Raw genomic sequence first — 19,810 nt, 5'->3', positions numbered from 1 at the left:
CTCTGTGCAATGGCTTCCCATAAAACCTTACCTTAGTTACAAAATGAATGATGATGTAAATGGTTCAGATCAATTTGCAGTGTCCTCAGAACCCTAAAGCCTTTGCTGCCACCGATTAGGCCTTTAGAGGAAGATACACCTAAAGCTTTTGTAGACTGTCAAAAGCAATAGGGAAAAGGGTCTGAAAGCTATCTCCATGGTGACTTACAAGGCAGGGAAAGCCTGTCCAGTTGGTTTCTTCTTACTTGGTAGCTTTTTTCCTTTTTCAAAAAAATGGTGTATGTTGATCATTACTGAAAAGAAACCAGTATGTGTGTATAGAGGGCAAGCTCTTACATAGCCAAATGCTGCCATGAGTCAAAACTGAGGTCAGGATCATTACTTGGCAGTGCCAGTTCTTTCCTGGGTGATGCCTGTATGTGGTTTATTTCCAGGAGCAGAACAATGACTTTGCTACAAATCTGGATTTTCTAAAAAGTCCAAGATGTATTTTGGGAGTTATAATAAAGCTTCTCTCTCTGTGGTGGGGAAGAAACCATGTAGGATAGGGCAAGATCACTTTTGTTTAAACTAGGCTGAATGTTACTGAGCAGCAGCTCTCCATCCTGTCCCAGCAGCAGTTGCCCAGCTGCCCTCTTCAAATGGGAAACACAACTTGCAGAGGCTGTATTAGCTTTCCAGACTGGGTAGAGTAAGGAGCAATTATGTGTTTTTGCCTAAGACTCCTCAAACTCTGCCTCTAACCCACTCGCTTCCTGCCCATCTGGAAAGACAGGCCCCTCACTTGCAAAACGTCTTGGGAAAAGAGAGGAGGAATGAACAGCTTTGATGGAAGCATCTCATCCCCTTTGTCTCCCCAATGCCTGTCTACAGTAGGGATATAATCTGTGCTTAAAGGTGGCTCCCTGGGGGGCCCCAGTTTGGCAGGCAGACTGGTAGGGAACACGTGCTCTGAAACCAGAGGGTGTCTCAAATGAAATTATACTTGAATCTCGTCATGAAGGTCTTAATCCATGAGTCTTAATATGGCCATAAGGCTATAAATTTGGGGATTTTGACCTCAAAGTCTTCAAGTGTTTAAAAATAGCACACCTATCCTCATTTTATCACTTCATATACTCTGACACAATTTTGGAGCCTCCATCCCATCTAGCAGGGGAACACTATAATTAAGAATCAGTTTTGAAAGGCTGTTCTTTCTTAGCTTAAGGCAGAATAAGACTTTATGTATTTTGCAGATTATAAACAATTCATCGGCTAAAATTAGCAGTAAAAAGGGAGCCCCAGTTCTTTCCTGCACTGTGGTTTGTACCACAAAGACTTAGTGTTTTTAAATCATGACAGAGCTCTCTAAAAACCTTGAAAGCATATTATGTATATGTCACTTTGGCTCAGTTAGGAATAGTCTCACCTCTAAGCCAGAAGGCCATGGGTTCAAGTTCCATGCCCGCCCTTGGATTTAGCTGTCTCACAATAATTTTATTACAGAAAACATTTTAAAATAGAACCATAGGGGAAGAAGAGTGAAACTTTTGTATCTGTAACTGCACTGAGAGACGTTCAGTCATTGGGATGATACGTTAAACCACTGCTCTTACAACCCATCATTGCTCAGCAAGCATAACCCCTCTAAAAAGAGAGAGGCTCTCCCTAATAATGTTGTGGCAGTTTTTTCTCTTCTTGACAAAACCACTTCTAATCCTTAGGAGTGTGTGTGTGTGAGCTACTGTTCCCTGTCTGAAAAAAATTTTCATTTTCATTGTGCTGCTGCAAGGAAAATGTACTTGATTGTACATTGCTGTGCAAAAGCTGAAAAATGAGAGATGTCAAATGAGTCTTGACTTTTGTGGCTGACCAGTAACAGAAGGGAGGGGGAAAAAAAAAAAAAAAAATCAGTCCTTTGAACTAAAAATGCCATAGATCATTCAAAAAATTAATTTGCAAAAATATCTAACTGAAGTGTGAAGTTAAGGTTGTTTGTGGCAACGATAAAGCCAGGTGATCTTAACTGCAAAGGAAGATTGAATTGTGTTTGCTTGGACTTTGGGGTAGAGTGCTAATCACTGATATCCTTTAACTTCCCTATATAGAGAGGAGGTCAGAGTGACTGAAGCTTTAAACTTTATAGGTTCGTTTTGGTTTGTGCCAATATGCATGTGGTTTTATAATATGAAATGTTTATGTTTGCTTACAGACATGTGTATTAACTTAGCAGAATCTCACTGTCTCTTAAATACAATTTGCTTTTATTTTAAGGAGGGGGAAAAATAATCTTTGATTTTTCTACTGTTTTTATAGAATATTTAGAATGGCTTGGGCATATTTATACAAAATGTCCTAAAGCAGTATCTAATTTCATTTGGTCCAGGATTATGTGCAGCATAGTTGCTCACAACTCATTTTTCCCTGAAAATAATGTTATCCGTTAATTTTCAATTTCAGTTCCTGTGGCATGAATTCAAAATTCTCCTGGATGGATGATTTTGTTTTGTTTAGAGATCAGTAAAGCACTTGGTGTTTTCAAATTCATCTTCTAATCTGTTTTGAGGCTTTTCCGCTATAGGAGCGTTGAGGCTCAAACTTTTGCTTGCAAAGTTAGAGCAGTTCTTAAATGGAGAGTATGGATGGTGGTGATCTATTGGGGTAAGAATTCCTGTCAGAATTTGTAGACCAATGTCACTCTACCCGACGGAGGGCTTATGGAAAACTTGTTAATGTGTATGAGAGCTTTGAATCTTAGGTTTTGAATTATCAAATGAAATGCTTTGACAAGAACTCTGGCCATGATATGTTTGTCGTATGACTAACATCTGGGAAACGTAGATCTATCTACATAAGATGCTGGTGGTTCTTACATGTCCACTTGCTAAATTAAGTTAAGTACATTCCTGTTATTATCTTTATTTTTCAGATAATCAATTACTGGGAGTGCTATAGAGACTATGAGAATTGGGGTAAGAGATGGGGACATAATCCATCTTGTCCTGGCAGGAGTGCTGGCTCATTTAGTCACATCTGGGATGTGGGTGGGGTGGTCTGTGCAAGGCTTGACTTTGTAATGATCTGTCAAAAATCAGGGTAAAGGGTGGGCTAGCCAGCTTGCCTGCTAGGGGAGGTGTCCACAAGACTGATTTCTGTACTAAGAAGTGGTCCATGCTGGGAGAAAAAGATTGAGAATCCTTTCTGTAGAGCCTGGCTTAGCTGTATTGACTGAATGTGAGGCAAAGGGGAAAGGAAATGGTGCTGCTCTGGAGCACAGTGATCCAACTGTGTGAAGTCAGTGTGGGTGCTATTAAAATACCATCTTCCTCTCCCTTCCCCTTTCCTTCCTCCCTCCCTCCCCCTCTGCTGTCAGCCTGGCTGAGGAAAAGTCAAATAACGTACGACTGTGTTCCTTGGCATCACAACTGCAATTTCCCTTTAGGGGCTTCAAACTTGAGAATGGGAGGTTTTAAATCTTGCTGATTCGTGCTGTTCCAGCAAGCATATGTGTGAGGAGAAAGAACAATGCCAGTTCAAAACAGAAATCACAAATGAGAAATCATTGCTGCTAAATCAGGTGTTGCAGAGGCCAGTGGAAAAATCAGACACTAAGAAAAGTAGGAAATTACTTTGTTTAGAGCTGGGAAGGTTAATGAGAATGAATTAGAAAGTGCTCTCTGTGTATTCAGCCCCTGAGGATTTGAGCAAAGTTAGAGGGATTTATTTACTGATTATCCAGACTATACAACTGGCAATAAGATTAAGTGAGGAATTTTGGAACATGCTGACATTTCTTATTTGCATCATTTACTATGGAGATCATTTGTCGGTACTGCACTGAGTTTGTGGTGAACCAGGGCTTAGTCTGGCCCAGCAGAGATGGATCTGGTACTTCTCATGGCTTGAGGGATGTGGGGGTGAAAACAGTTTAACGTCCTCTTTTGTGTCTCAGAGAGAAAACATCAAGTTTGTCTAGGTGCTTATCAGAGGAGAATTTCAGAATATTTTCCTAGACATCATTAATTACAGAAAAGAGTGCAGTTATAGGTGACACATTGCTTTAGATCAACTAAAAATAGAAGACAAGGCTGTAATTTATAGAGCCCCTGCACTGGACGCTGTACAGAGCTCCCCCAATACAAGGCCTCCACCAAGTCCGTCCCTCCCAGCATACACACAGACATGCACACTGCCCTTCTCCTCCTGTATTCAAATTTATTTAAACCACGTTGGTAAATACTGAAGCGTTACCATCTCAGCTGGAAGAAATGAAGGGGGAACATGGAATTAGGAGCTCAGTACAGGATCTAGGAAAAACAGTATTGTGATTTTTATTCTTATTGTGGGTGCCTGCTTCTAAAATGATCACATTTTGTGAAGAACATACAGCTCCTGTATTATACAGATAAACACATGAAGTCATAAGCCAGGTTTTAAATGTGTCATCTTGGACAGTGTGTTTTTCCAAGATTTGCCTTCGCTAACCCACTGTCCACACACTGAACATGCACGTGCCCCATTTTAATCTCCTAAAGTAAGACAATTCCTTGTCCTCAAAGGAGTCCTCCAGCCAAGTCTTGTGCACTGTTGCTGGAATAAGGAAAATTTTGTTAGTGACCCTTTCTTGCATGGTTACTGCTAAGTAAAAGTCCTCAATAGTGATCAGTTCTGCCAACATTTCTTCTAAGAATGGTTTTGATAAGGAAGTAAGTAGCAAGATGAAAGGCAAGGTGTTATTTCAGTATTTGTGATTACTCCTAATACTTCCCTGATCAGCATCATGGGTGACCAATTCTCCAGCTTTCTATTTTCATCATCCTTGGTAGAAGCTCCAAGACTTCTAGTTGTTTTCCTTCTTAGGGGAACTGAATACCACAACCAGTAGTTTTAATCCTTTAATCTTCAGATGTCCGGTTGATGCCTCCACTCATTGACTGCCTCTTTTCACAGAAATTATCCTGTTCCTTTCACAATTAATGTCCACTGCTGGATCAGACTGTTGTCTCTGGGAATGGTTTCATGCATTTGCTAACAAGTGCACCATCAATTTCAGCCAGAACATCATCTGGGCTAATCGTCACACTTCAAGTCGCTGTCATCATGACTTGAATTCCAGGGTAACTCACCACTATTTGAGACTTCCCAGTATCCATTGACCTCCTTCTACACTGAAATAATGGCAAATATCATGCCAATAGCATCTCACATCCTAGATCTCTTTTTCTAATGTTCTCTTATAAATATGGGGCACTTCATGTGTTGTTATGACAAGGAAATTCTTTGACTGAAAAGTTTGCAAATTCCAAAGTAGTATTTGTTTTATAAACAAAGGTACTGTTTTCCTTATGCCAGCCTCTTTCTGCTTTTGCTTGTCCAGCAGTCTGTTCTGAAAGGCATGAAGCAGCTGTTGGCCCCGAATCAAAACTTGCAGCACAGGGAGGGTTATGTAAAAGTCCTTTGTGTGAGAGATGTACATGGCAGCAAATGGTGAAATTGGAGTACAGATTCTTTGAGGGGAGATGGCTATCCATGGCAGTGTTGGTTTGTTGGGTTTTTTTAACTTGATTTTTGCATAGAATAAAAAGAAAAGTAGAAAATATTGGGGTGGTTTTTTGTGTTTTCAGAAACACTTTTCCTGTTGTAGTGTTGTGGGCTCATAATTTCATGCTGCTTTACACCCAGTATCAGCCACTGGATAAAAGGGCTGCAAGAAGTTGTCTAGTTTTTACCCTGCCTCAAGCCAGGATCTCTGTACCTAGTCCATTTATGAGGGTTGTTTGTCTAATCTTTGGAGGAGATTCTGCAACTCTCTTAGTCCATCTATTTCTGTGCTTCACTGTTCTTACCATGTAACACTTTCCAAATATTTGTTTGACATCTTTTCCTGTCTGCAAAGACACTCATCTCTTTCCTTCCAGAGGTGGTCTCTTCTGAACTCTCAAAATATGCTATAAATTTCTGGTAGTGTGATAACCAGATTTGGATGCACAATTCTTGTACTGATTTCATGATAGCAATGCACTGTTGACTAATACTCTGTTTATATTGCACTGTAGACACAGTTCCTTTTCTGCTGAACTGCTCCTTAAGTGGCCATTCTCATGCTCTATGTTTATAACTGATTTATTCCTGCCCAAGTCAAATGTTTTCTATTCATAATGAATTTAATCTAGATTTTTAAACTGTTTCTCCAGATCATTGTGAACTCTGGTTCTGTCATCTAGCATATTCACATCCCCTTCCAGTTTCTTCTCATCTGTGAATGTAGTAAGCACAGGCTAAAATCCACCATCCTGAGAATTAGGGCATTAATAATAAATACAGCCCATATGAAAGTTCCCTTGATAAGAGTTTTTCAGTTTGACAGTGAGCCATTGACAGCTTTTGTATGGAAATGAGCATCCAACTAGTAACGGCAGGGAGAGCACACTTCCGTTAATGAAAAAGTCACTTGAGATTGTGTCAACAAGCTTTACTGAAGTCTGAAATATGTGGCATCTAATGTTAGTACCTTACCCATAAGATCTGAATCCCTGCTCTAAAAGGAGATTGGATTGATTTGACATGATTAGTTGTCAACCTGTTAAGAACTATAAGACAAAAGTAACTCCAAATGTGTCAGAGTGCTGGTAATACATCATTCATTTCTGTCTCGTTGGTCCAAATCAGCTTCTTGATTGAAGAGGGCAGGGAGAGAGCCTGACGTAGGTTTTGAATGTTTGCAATCATAGAAGCTATGTAAATATCTGGGGAGCAGCATGTGGATTCAGCAGAAGGTTTTAGCTAATAGCCTGTACTATACAATGTCTGTAACCACAAAGAAGAATCTAAATAGGCAATTGTTTAAACTAATCCAGAGAGTTAAATAATTTTAAATCAAATAGAGCTAGGCTATATCTTTCTTCTGCGTGGGTATGAAGTGAGAGAGAACGTGTGTGCAAGGGAAAGCCAGATCAGAGCCTCTGCTTAGAGCTGTTCAAGGCTGCTACTGAAAGCAGAGCAGCTGAAAGGGGCAGCCCGTGGGTGGCTCAGTAAAGACGACAGCAGTACAAAGTCAGGAGATGCTGAAAGCATGGAAGAGAGTGGCAAAATCACCCTCTGAGGGAACAGGACAGCTTCCAAGCTACCCGGGAAATGCTCTTTTTTTGCTGCTTGCTTTGTTGTAAATGCACAAAAGTAATGTATTGTCATTTACTTGTGGTTCCTTCCAGTAAGAAAACCTCACTGTGTGAAGCCATCACGTGGTTTCAGCAGTCCTCTGGCAAAAGGCACGCTATGTACAGCTGAGAGTATGTTAACTAAATTATATATACAGCATCAAACTGCAATGAAAAGAGAATATCAAGAATCAGTTGTAAAGATTTAGGAAAAAGCCGGGGGGGTTTAGGACAACTGCAACATCCGAGTATTGGTGCGTTAAAGAAAAACTACTTGGACAGGAATTTATAAATTAGATTATATATTCAGCAGCTGTGAAATTAAAATATAAATACAGTCTTGAGGGAATAACTAATTTTCAGGTGGTGGTGGTTGTTACGAACTTGCATCTGTAAATGAAAGACACGAAAGCAGATTTTAAATTACCGGTTTCTCATTGCAGCCATGGACTTATTTCTTAGCATACAGAGCATTGCTTTGCTGCTGCTTTGACTTTTACCTGCTTGTCAGTCACCTTCCAGTCTGCTTCCTCTCAGTCATTTTTAACAGAATGTCTTTGATTAAAGAAAATTGGTTGATACATTGATCTAATGAAAACGCTAGACAAATGCTCCTTCTTGGAACTGACATCAGGAATGTTATACAAGACATTCTTAAATATGCTGGCAGCTGCCCTGAATGTAATGAAATCATGGAAATTAGAAGTATTGCACTCTCTGTGTGGCCAGCTCAGGACTCTTTTCAGTATTTTACCCCATTTTGCTGTGACTTTCAAAAGGAATCACTTTTCCTAAATTTTTCTTGGGACATTCATCAACATGCTTATAATTCCCACAGTCAGGAAAATTATCCTGATATTCCTAGATACTATCTTTGCTTTTTTTTTTATTGCACACATTTCCTTATGCTGACATCCCTTTGTACCATGCTAAATCATTCCTCGTACAGCAGAGAGTCTGCAGCCTTCAGAAGACCTATAACTTTTCTAGTAGAAATTCTATTCCCACTGCAGCCAGCAGTAAAATTCCCACAAACTTAAGTGGTTTGGATTTCACATGCATTTTTAGTCTTCTCCTGTATGACACTTTAATCCTTACTACATTCTTAGTACAGAGGCTGTCTGAATACAGAAGTAGAACAGTGGCAATGATGCATGCTTTGTGTTTCACTAGCACCTTTCCATGCAAGGATCACAAAGCAGCTTATGAAAGATGGGTGAGACCAGCTGTAGAGCATAAGGAATAGATATTATTTTCGTTCTTCTAAAACGCAGAGAAGGTAGAATGGAAGGACCTTTATCTCTGTGGCAATATGTGTATATAAATGGAAGCACTACCCTAGCTTTCATGTTACCTTCCTTCCCTTCATACATGTTTTCTTCACCTATCGCTTCTCTGTAGCTTTGGTGTATTTTCATCAGATATTCTGAATTTGAGTTTTCCAAGGTTAATCTAATTTTCTTTACCTAGTTTTTAGCACTCTAGATTCTTCCACAGTTTCTTATTGGAGGCTTACAAAAGTTTCTACAATAATTGCAGTTGTGGGTGTTTGAAGTAATGATATTCCATTCCTCTCAACAATTAATGGCACTATTAAGCAAGACTCAACGAGAACTTAGACCAGATTCATATTCTGTCGCTTAACACTTGCTATTGGAACTAGCAAGTTCTGGCTTGAGGATGAGGAGCACTGAAAGAGCACTGTAGCTGCCTTGGCCGTTGGGGAAGGAGGTGCAGAAACCTGTTTCCACCTTTTTCATTCTCCTTTTCTGTTCAGCATGCACTTTCTGTTCAACAGCCATCAAAGGGTTTTCTTACATATTCTGGTTTGGGTTTATTCATTGCAGCAGACTTGCAAGAGCCTTTCTAGAACACAGAGTGGCAGGGACCTGGACTGAGGGGTGGCTTGCACTGAATCTAGAGTCACCAGGATGCTCGGTGAGAAAACCAGCCATTTTCAAAGCATGACATGGAGATGGAATAGGGGTGTCTCCATCACTTCTGTCTTTACCAGGCAGCTTCACTCTCAGATGTTGCTCTTAGCACAACACAGAGACGGCTTACAAAAGAAAGCCTGATAATGCTCGTAGGTCTACTGTACAGCATAGAAATCTGTTAGAAGCAGATTTCCATGTGCATGATGCGATACAAACAAGATGGTTTCTGATATGAAAAGTCTTCAGTTGAAACATCAAATCATTAAGAATGCTATGGCCAGAAGCTTTTGTCATAAATTACTGTAAACTCATGAAAGATTGATCTTTTTTGATTTCAGAGAAAATAAAGCAACAGTATGAAGTCAGCTCTATTATAGTTTCAAACAAGAGACAGGCTCCTGAAGTATTATCCACTTTCTGTAAATATCACCTATGAGCCTGTATATAAAAGGTTAAATGTTTGCAGACTATCACCCTTTGCCTAAAAGATCAGAGACAAATTACTACTTTTACTTTACATACTCTTGATGAGGATAATGATAAACATCTGTCACTTTGCTGCTTAGCCAGCTAAGAATCTTATTGCAATCTGTAATTTAAACAGTGAAGAAAAAAAAGAAAAGAAAAAAAATACACTGACAAACTGCACTTTATATAGACAGCAAAGAAGAAAAGAAAGAGAATAGTATTAATTCAAATGCAGAGGAGCTTGGCAGGAGGCAGTTTTGGTCTGCAGTTACTTGGCTAAAATCTGTGGATATATGATAGATGTATGATTTTCCATTTATTTGGTATTTTACAGGTAAAATTACAGTTAGTTTCTTTTCAGACATAGAGGCTAAGGAAAATAATCTGTATGCTGTGACTTTTTGGCACATGCAGTTTATTAACAGAATTATTAAGGTTTATAGGGTAGTGTGTCTACTGGTGTTACAGAATTGAAAACACTATTTTCATGAAGGGCTCTTTCAGTGTCCTGCACAGTCCCAACATTTTTAGGTAGCTAATTATTTTTTAAGTCCATAGATTAGCTGGTTTTCCATTAATTCATCTGTAATTAAAAGCAATCTGAACTTCTGAAACTTTTTACAAACATTTTGTTTTGTTTCTAAATGGTATATGGGATCTTATTTCTTAACAAAACTGTAACTTAACACACAACCATCACCATTTCATTTCGACTGGACTGACCATAGTTTACAAGGAGTAGATACAAAGTGATCTACCTGCCAGTGCGGGATGAGCAAGAAGCAGACCCTGCGTTAGGAGATGAAACTTGGATCTCATTTTGGCCCAGCAAGAATGGATTTCATGCAGGGAGAAGCCCCTTTGGGGACATGTTTTCATGTCTAATGCTCTTTCGCTAATGGGTTAGCTACTGATTTTCACTGTTCCAGGAATCTGTAAAGCCTAGTGATGTGCAGATTTTAGCTAGATGCTATATTGCAAATGGAGTTGTGCTGACAGGAACCTGGCTGGTATGTAACTAGTTTGTGTTATTGGGTTATTCACTTTTTGCAAGTACTTTTCTGTTTCTGTATGTTATGCTTCTAGGTACCAACAGAACAGGTTTAGAATTTATAGTCCATGCTAATATGGCTTTGGTGGTAACTTTCAGGGAGAAGTATTATATGTCAGAATTTGGGGAAAGAACATTTTTCTTTGTACTTTTCAAGTTGAAATTCCATTCTTTTGGCATCTTTGAGCCTCAGAAAGCAGTTTGATTTTCGCCAAAAGACTACTTTTCTTTTTTTAGGTTTTCTTATACAGGCCAGACCAAAGGAAAGTAAATACCTTTTAGCTTCCAGTTAAAGTTCCTGGTATTTTCTTTAATTAGGTCAGCTGTTTACATACAAAGAAGGGTTTTTTTCTATCCAATGAAAAAGAGACCTCTAATATATAATCCAGCCTATGTTATGCTGAGCCTTGGGCACTGGAACCGATGATGCTCTTGGTGTTATCCTTCATAAATCCTTTGCTTACATAGGTGCTATTCACATATAACAAATTTGAGGCTGAAGTGCAGAATTTGTCACAACTAAGTCAGCGTTAAATAACAAGGATGTTTTTTACCCATAGGAGGGTAAAATTAAGGTGCTGCTTTCTTGCATGGGTCAAGCTGACTGAATCTGAATGGTAAAAGATTTGATAATAAGTATTGCAGTAAGTGATCTGAGATAATTTATTGGGGTTTCATTTACCACTACGTCTTTGTCTGAAAACTTTCTTTAATACAAACTTACAAATTTGTGTGGAAATATATAATGTACTTTGTGAAAAAGTTCTTGCATCTCATATTGCATTAACCTCTAAAAGTCCAGATTTCATGACATTAAATACTAATGTTATACAGGTCAGTAGTTCATATTTTAGCCTCCAGACATTGTATGAGTTATGTTGCAGTTACTACAGTATAAGTCCTGTTTTTTTCCCCCCAATATATTTCTAGTTTACTGCAGTCTGAAAGACTTTTTTTTTTTTTTTTATGTGCAGACTGAAAATGATGAGAATGGGCAAGCAGACAATTTTTCAATGGACCCCCAGCTGGAGAGACAAGTGGAGACAATTCGAAATCTTGTGGACTCTTATATGTCTATAATCAACAAATGTATCCGAGATTTGATACCAAAAACAATCATGCATCTTATGATTAATAATGTAAGTAACAGCCAGGGTTCTAAATTATTTTAACGTCTGTCAAATCGCTCGCGCTCATACAAACATGCCTCTTGAATACAGTAGCAACAACAGCAGGTACTGAAGAGAAGAACACACTCCTCTAAATGGGACACTCTTAGACAAAATATTTTAGTCTTCTGTAGTAGCAGGAAGTTTTGCAGCCTTCTGAAAGGCTGGCACACTGCCTTGAGTGTTTACTCCAAAATGCTCAAGATTTAATTAACTTTCATCTTAATCAGAAAATAAGTTATTATTGAAAGTTAAATCAAGGATTTTTTTTTTTCTTTCTTTTGATAAAACAGGCAAAGGGAGTTGGGAGCTCCATCTAGGCGGTCTGTGAGAGGATCAGAGCAGAGCTGTACTTATTTGATTTTGGTTTCTTAAAGCAGTTCTTATTTTATTTGGGTTTATTTATACTTTCAGGTTACCATTTTCAAGGAATCAATCTAGAAGCCTTGGACATTGTTGTTTAGATAAGCAGATGTGGTTGGTTGATTTATTGTATGTATCTGTCTGAGGACCTGAAGATTATTTGGTTAAAGAAATGGCTTTGAAATATCATTGTTTTTCCATTGCACTAGGATCTCAGCCTTCACGTCCTGGCAGAGTTCTGAATGGACCTTGTTGAAAACTAAGCTGAATATTGGTGTCACTGTTGCCATATAAATTAATAATGGAGTGCACTGCTCCTGTTAGTTATGGGTAGCACCTTTTCTGTTAGGTCATCAAACCAATCAGTTTATACAAATATAATATGCTATAAGGCAAATCTGGTTAGAAAGCAGCATTTACTTTTGACTCTGTCACCTCTAGCCTTAGTCTGATGGATTTCATTAGCCCTGTGGAATTTGTGTTGCACTTAAGTGTTAGGTGGTCGGACAGGAAATTTCAGCGGGATTTCCTGGTACATATAATACAATCACAATTTTTGAACGAGATGAAAGATATTCCATTAACTTCTTTAGGTTTAGGGGAGTCAGGCTCCAAATAATGCTCTAATGGCTGTATTTCTATAAGAGAAAATGCCCTTCCCCCCCCCCGCTGAAACCAGCCATGCTCTCGAATTTACAGGGTGAGCATGTTCCCTCTGCTCTTTCCAGATGACAGCTAGCAACTTCCTCCTTCGACTTAGCGCAACTTCAGTGCCTTTTGAAAGGGCTGGGTTTTAGCTCTCATTTCATAAACTGCAGAGATCGGTGAGCAGTTCCTTTTGAAAGTTTACGTTCCATTTTCTGCCACTCACCTCCTCATATGGAATAGTTTAAGGGTCTCTGAAGTGTATGCTTTACTTAGAAGTAGAATACTATAAGATTTTATACTTATGATCTCATCAGCTGTTACATGGGTAAAGTCTGCCATGCTGGCTGACCATGGCACACAGAAATAACCTACTTTGAACGTTGTCTACCTTTCAGTTGACTTCGTAGTCCATAGCTGTGTTTTGGGCTTGCTAGTGAGGCAAGATCTCCACCTCAATCCTAGAATTTAAATTTGTGGCGAAGAATCAAAACGTTTTAAAGGACTGTGAAGAGCGAGACTAAAAACATTAGCACACGTGTTTCTGTACAGCATAGGCAGTAAAATATCATCTTAAAAACAATAGCTAAAATACTGATTTTAAAAAATCAGTGCTATTAAAAATAAATAAATGCTTGAGTTAAGACTGCTGGGCCACACCAAAAGGTTGTACAAAGACCTGAAAAACAGTGAAGCTGTGATGGAAGGTGGGTCCTGTTAACGGGGGTGTGTGTGTGTGTGTGTGTGTGTGTGTGTTCCTTGGAGTCTTCAGAAGTCTAACCTATCCACCAGGAGTTAAGTGAAAACACCCTCTCTCCCCCTTAATGAGCATATTCCATAATTTCTGCTGCCCCATCATGTTGCCTCCAAAACTCTGGAAACAAATAGATCCCAAGGAGTTTGTTTCCATGACAACTGTAACCTCCCAAGTTCTCCTAGAACTTCCTTTCCACTTTGTGGGCCTGTAAATGAGCCCTTAGAATTCAAGGGAAGTATCAGATTCAAACTCAGTATACAGAAAATAATTAGATGCTGTCCCTAAGCATATTTGGAGGCCTAAGTCTAGATTGTTGTATTCCAAATGCATCCCTTACTCTTCCCTTAGGGTGGATGTTGATTACCTTAAAAGAAAATAAATTTACCACACAGAACTGCATTGAGTTACAGTTAGCAATTCAAACATGCACAAACAAAACACACATTTCAGAATTTGTATTTCGTGGTGCCTAGGTATCGCAGATTATACAGGAGGGGTGTTCTTACAGTAGACAGTGTATACTCCATAAACAGTGCTGTTACTAATCTCAGGTAAGTAGAAAAACTCCGAAGTACTTGTTACTACCAAACTTAACCTTAAGGAATGGATTGTGTTTGCATCTGAGTGATGGATGTTGTAGTCTGCCCACTGATGAATGAAGCTGCAAGCCCATCTTACCCCACTGCAGACTGACAGGGCAGGCTTTGTGGCATTGGCATTTTGGATGCTTGCTATGGTTCAGATTTGACTGCAGGTCTGATGTCTGTGAAGGAAAATGTTTTAAACCATTCCTGAGAGTCTTTCTGTTTTCTAGAAAGAAGCAAAGGTGTGTTGCTTTCCCTTCCTTTTCCAAGATGGAGAAAGTGGCTATTGTGGAAGATCTTCCTCTGTCTAGTACAGTGCAATGTGATTGCAGAAGGCTGGAGGTTGATCCAAGAACCATCCTTAATGCAGCAGTCTTCCTCTTCCAGAAGAGTTCAGAGAGTTGCTTGAGTCTCCTGCTAGTGGCAGACAGAGATCTCTCATGATAATTGTCACAGGCTGATTTTTTTCAAACAGATATCTGTGGTTTAACAATGCCTTTACAATCAGCTCTGGCCTTAATCTAATTTTAGGATGACGATGACTTCTTTTTTTGAAGTGATGCCATTAAAATGCTCATTTCATCGAGTAGAATGTGATGCTGTTTAACTATGATATCTGTTTTTAATGTGGAGTTTTTGGCAATCATGAGGAAAGTAGTGTACTCTGGCTCTTGATCAGTACCATCTACTGGAAAACAGCATGAGAGTCATGGAAAGTTTTTGCAGGCTTTGCTAAGAATTTGTGCATCTCCCGTTGTATGTGAATGGGAAATGACAGCCAAACCCAGGCAATATGGTTTTGTTTCCCTGTAGGGTCTGTCCTGGTCTTTTCATTGCCAGGTGACCATAAGGGGTCTCATACCCCTGCAATTTGACTGCTCTTACTGACCTTGTCTGAACAGAAACATTGCCTTAGTCTGTCAGGATTTAAGTCAGTGTTGCTGAACTAGCACAAACCCATGTGCAAACAGAGCTCAAGTTTACGTAATCAGAATTTTGGGAACGTATTATCTATCGTTGGTATCTCCAACTCGCAAAAGCTTTATAGAGTAAAAAACCAGGTGACAAATAAATCAGAACAGCAACAGAAGTCTCAAATGCAAGGGTTAGTCAGCTGTTGGTCTATTTACCACAGTCTTATTTAATCAGAGTACCTCTAGCTTTTTATCTCTCTTAATGCGGCCCAGGTTTCCATAACCAGGACAGGCATAGCAGGAAATCAATGTAGTAAATTAGATTACTCGGAGACTTCTCCCTTCAGTTTGAATGCACGTGGCTGGGATATTTAGAATCGGACTAAACTTTGGAGATCAAGGATACCATCTACAGTAGGGTAAATTGTTGCTAAGAAAATAATTGACAGAGATGTTATAAAGCCTGAAAATTCCCATTCCTGGGCAAATTTAATATCTATATGGTATTGCTAATGACTGCCATTTAACTCTTAGCCATTTAGAATTGGACCAAAATGCCAGTTCACTCCTGGGAGTGGTTGGGAAGCCTGTTTGAAATGAACTGTAAACTTAGGTGTCACCTTAGAGATGTAGATCAGTGTCCAGTGTTTCAAAGACAGACCAAAAAAAGGCCACAGAGCATTGTGGAGTGACTGCACAAGACCATCTTATCGTCACATGTGAATCGTTGTCTCAGAATGTGGCTTTGTAATTGTATTAAGCCCATCTACATGCAGGCAGCTGCTAAAAGATCCAGTCCACCCTTTTCCAGCTGCTCTAGCCAGTTGCACATGCCAGCCTTTCCTTGGGCCACAGCTACACCTCATGCTGCTGCAACATCAGCTCAATCTGAGTTTGGCATTTTTTAGTTCTTGATCTGACCTAATGAAAACTGCATGACCAGTAGAATTGATGTAAGGTAGCAGGAGAAAGCAATTAAATTGAGATATGTCTGTCTCCTGGTTCCATGGATCTCGCACCGTATTTATTCAGTGTTATATTTTCAGTAGGATGGGGGGGGGTTGTTTATTTGTTTGGTGGCTTCTTGTTTGTTTGTTTGGTGTTTTTTGTCTGATGAAATAGGTAAAAGAATTTATCAACGCAGAGCTCCTGGCTCACTTGTATTCTTCTGAGGACCAAAACACTCTAATGGAGGAGTCGGCTGAACAGGCACAGAGGCGAGATGAAATGCTCCGCATGTACCAAGCACTAAAGGAAGCCCTAGCAATCATTGGTGATATTAGCACTAGCACTGTCTCAACCCCTGCACCCCCTCCTGTAGATGACTCCTGGCTTCAGCAGGCCCGCAGGTAACGATCCTCAAATCTGTATGGCAATGAAATACAGGACAGGCAGACACTATTAGTGTCAGTAGCTCCCACCCTGCCTGTCTTTTTGGGCAGATACTCCTCCAGGTGTCCAATGACATTTGTGGGGGAAATCAAAACAACATTCCACATATACATATTCTAAGGGTATATATGTGAACACCAGATTGGGATATTTGCCTTGTAGAATACCATCCAGTGGATTTATAGCTTGATGCTTCAGATAGCAGCTGCTTCTGTCACCTCAATTGTGCATTCACAAGGCCTCTTATAGCAAGCTGTTATAATAATTTAGCATCTCAGGCTCCATGTCCTAGAAAATCCACTTAACAGAACGTTATTAGAACCATAATATTAAAATCCGTTACACTTACCTCTTTGTGTGTATGTTTATTTCTGACTATGGTAAATCTGTGGGAAGGGTGTGAGACTTAAATATAGGTGATACTCTGACACTGACAGCAAAAGAAAATGCCAAAAAAACCCAATTGTCATAGGCATAAAAAAGGTTTTAATTTCTGTTTAAAAAAATAAAATGCAATAATTTTAAAAAACCCCTCTCATGCCCAACCTTACTGAACTTTTTAAATCTCTGATATTTAACTAGATCACCTCCTCCAAGCCCCTCAACTCAGAGGAGGCCTACATTAAACAATCCCCCAACCAGACCTTTATCTGGCCGAGGACCTGCTCCTGCAATCCCATCTCCAGGCCCTCAGTCGGGGGCTCCTCCGGTCCCATTCCGCCCAGGACCACTGCCTCCGTTTCCAAGTGGTGGTGAAGCCCTTGGAGGACCTCCCCAGGTTCCCTCTCGGCCAACTCGGGCTCCTCCCAGCGTCCCAAGGTAAGATGTCTATTCTTCCTGGTGTTGGGGCATGGTTCTCTCCCTCTAGCATAACAGACAGATTCTGCACTGTGTCGGAAGGTTCAGCACTATTGTTGAGTAAGTTTCGTAACAAAGCAAAATTGGGCATTCCTTGCGGAGACTCAAAGGCGTTTTGAGGGGCCAGTTATTAGCACAAATACGACTTTTTGAAAAGATAGGAAGTGTTTTCATGAAGAGAAAAATTCCAGTCAGTTTGAAGACACTGTATTTTCTTACACTTAGAACCCCTGTTCTGGTTGTGTTGTACACACATAGGGGTTCACAGAGAGAGAGGTCATCTACCCCTCCAATAGAAGAGGGGCAGGGATGCAACTTCTCACTTCTACCATTTGGAGTCCTCACCTGAGGAAGTAATGGCTTTTCTGGGAGAGAGCAAGAACAATCCTTGCAGAAGCAGTGGAACAAACTGATAGGAGTCTGATTTTTATTTCACAAGGCAAGTAATTTACAGCCACCTGAAAACAATTCATAGTTGTCTAACAGTGTAGATCATATGATACAAAACAATTAGTTAATGAACATGATTTTCGTGACCACATTGTTTCCTTTCCTTCCCAGGGCTTTGCATTTATCAGTACTTTTTAAAGCAACTTTGCATATTTTATAATTTTGTGTGGCATTAACTGCTTTTTTATATGTTATATGAATAAAATGTCCTTAGTATTTATTTTCACAATGACATAATACACCTAATCACTCATATATGTATATATGAAAGTTTCTGATTCCAAGGGCTTCAGTAACTTCCTAAATTATGACAGGCATGGGCAGATTAGGCAACATTGGAAAAAGAGGTTTCTCCATTTTTAATAAATTGTTACATTAAAATTAGTCACAGTTAACAAAAAAATGCCATTTAAATAGAAACAAAAAGAAAATGTGCACATTTTCAATTTTAGGAATGGTAATTGAGAAGAGAAGCTTTGGAAAAAAAATTTCTTTTAAATAGGTGAGATCTATTGTAGTTGCCAGTAGCTTAAATTTGAGGTTGTTTCTAACATAATTACCTTTATAATATGAAGAATAAATAAATGAGGTATATCAAAGGAATTAAGTATTTTTTATGTATTTGCTGTGAAATGACATCGTTACATCAATGCCCAACCCTGAAATACACTCTTTCATCTTAGTGGATGTCCCATAGCTTGCAGTAGGACCACTGGGGAGAAACCTAGAATTGCCTGTCTGGGTACTAAACTTTGCACTGAAAGGGAAGAAGTCCAATCAGCATCCCCTCGCAGGGAGAGCCAGGAACTGAGCTGAAGGGCACTGGCCCCAGTGTTTAACCTGTGCTGTCAGAGGATAAATTACATTCTAGATACAGCAATGAGGTCCTGCGTTTTGTCAGTTGTACTACTGGAGAGAACCATAGCTCCCTGGCATCTCTCACCTCGCCTTGCAAATGAGCATGTCTCCTTTGTCCTGCCTGGCTGTGATTTTGCATGAACATTGCTTTCCTGAGGTGGCTTGCCAAAAGCATGTCTGATGATAATCTTTTTGATGCTAAAGTGATAGGTGGGATGGAGACCAGAAAGGAATTTTCTAGTGCGCTAAAGACACTCGGGTAAACAGCCTGCGAACAACTCAATTCATGACTGCCACTGGTGGCATGCAAAGCAGTGGCTGATAAAGGAGGTCAGTGTTTTTAAAATGCTGTAGCTGGATATATAATTGAATGTACAACTGCCTGACATTTTTGTGGAAAAAATATCTGCAATATGCATCTTCTGGACTGGATCCTAGATGTCTTTTATAGAGCTATGAAAGCCTCAGACATAAAAAAAAAAAACCAAACTCAGCTGCTTAAGAATGAAGGAAGGGTTTGCCATTGTGTTGAAACTTCAGGTTTCTCCTGCTGACTAAACTCTGAGAGAGGAAATCCCAGGGAAGGGGCTGCAGGGGAAATCACCTGAGGGGGACAGTGTGGCCGGCTCCTGGGCCTATTAAACGTTTCTTTTGAGCCCTGGAATTTCTGCTACGCTTGGTCTGGTTTTAATAACAGCCTTTGCAGGATCATAGGAAATTGACTCAGAAAATGGGTCTGAGATATTAAAAGGGGAAAAAAAATAAAATAGTTTTGAGGAAGAGTTCTTGTGGAAATTTGAGCTTTCTCTGTGACTTATTTTTGAACTGGGGCTCTGTTCTGACTGCTCTACCACCATTTTCTGCAATGATTCCTTGAAGTGTCAGGATCCCTCCTATCTAGGGAAATAGTTAGCTTCCTGAGAAGAAAGTTGTACTTTTTAAAGTCCTTCTAGCTTTCCAAAGGAGATTTTTGTTGCAGCCTCCGCCACTGTCAAATGGAGCTGAAAATCCTGATACTGCAGAAAAATAACCTTTCTAGTTTCTCCTGTTCTGCCATAACATAAAAAGACTGTTTCAGGGGTAAAACTTGGACCATCCTTTTCCAATGAGCAGCTGAGCACACATTTGCTTTGGAGAATTGGCACCTTATAGTGAGGTAGAAGCCTTGCCTTTAAAAAAATCATTTTTCTCCTCAACTTTATTAGCATTTAATAAAAGGAACTGT

General features: G+C 39.6%; 1 protein-coding gene across 4 annotated transcripts in view; it reads left to right on the top strand.

Moving 5' to 3' along the window:
- LOC113483084 (dynamin-3-like) overlaps positions 1 to 19,810 on the top strand; it is a 196,710-nt gene that overhangs the window by 160,096 nt on the left and 16,804 nt on the right. For all 4 annotated transcript variants that reach the window (XM_026854334.1, XM_026854335.1, XM_026854333.1 and 1 more), the window contains 3 exons: positions 11,570 to 11,734; positions 16,150 to 16,376; positions 17,002 to 17,238. In XM_026854334.1, coding sequence (XP_026710135.1) covers positions 11,570 to 11,734; positions 16,150 to 16,376; positions 17,002 to 17,238 — 629 coding nt within the window. The remainder of the gene's footprint in view (positions 1 to 11,569; positions 11,735 to 16,149; positions 16,377 to 17,001; positions 17,239 to 19,810) is intronic.

Source organism: Athene cunicularia (genome assembly GCF_003259725.1).
Source record: "Athene cunicularia isolate RWA chromosome 8 unlocalized genomic scaffold, athCun1 chr8_part1, whole genome shotgun sequence".
Taxonomy (NCBI): Eukaryota; Metazoa; Chordata; class Aves; order Strigiformes; family Strigidae; genus Athene; species Athene cunicularia.
Note: the sequence above shows the minus strand (reverse complement) of the source record. Positions and strands in the feature narration are given on the sequence as shown.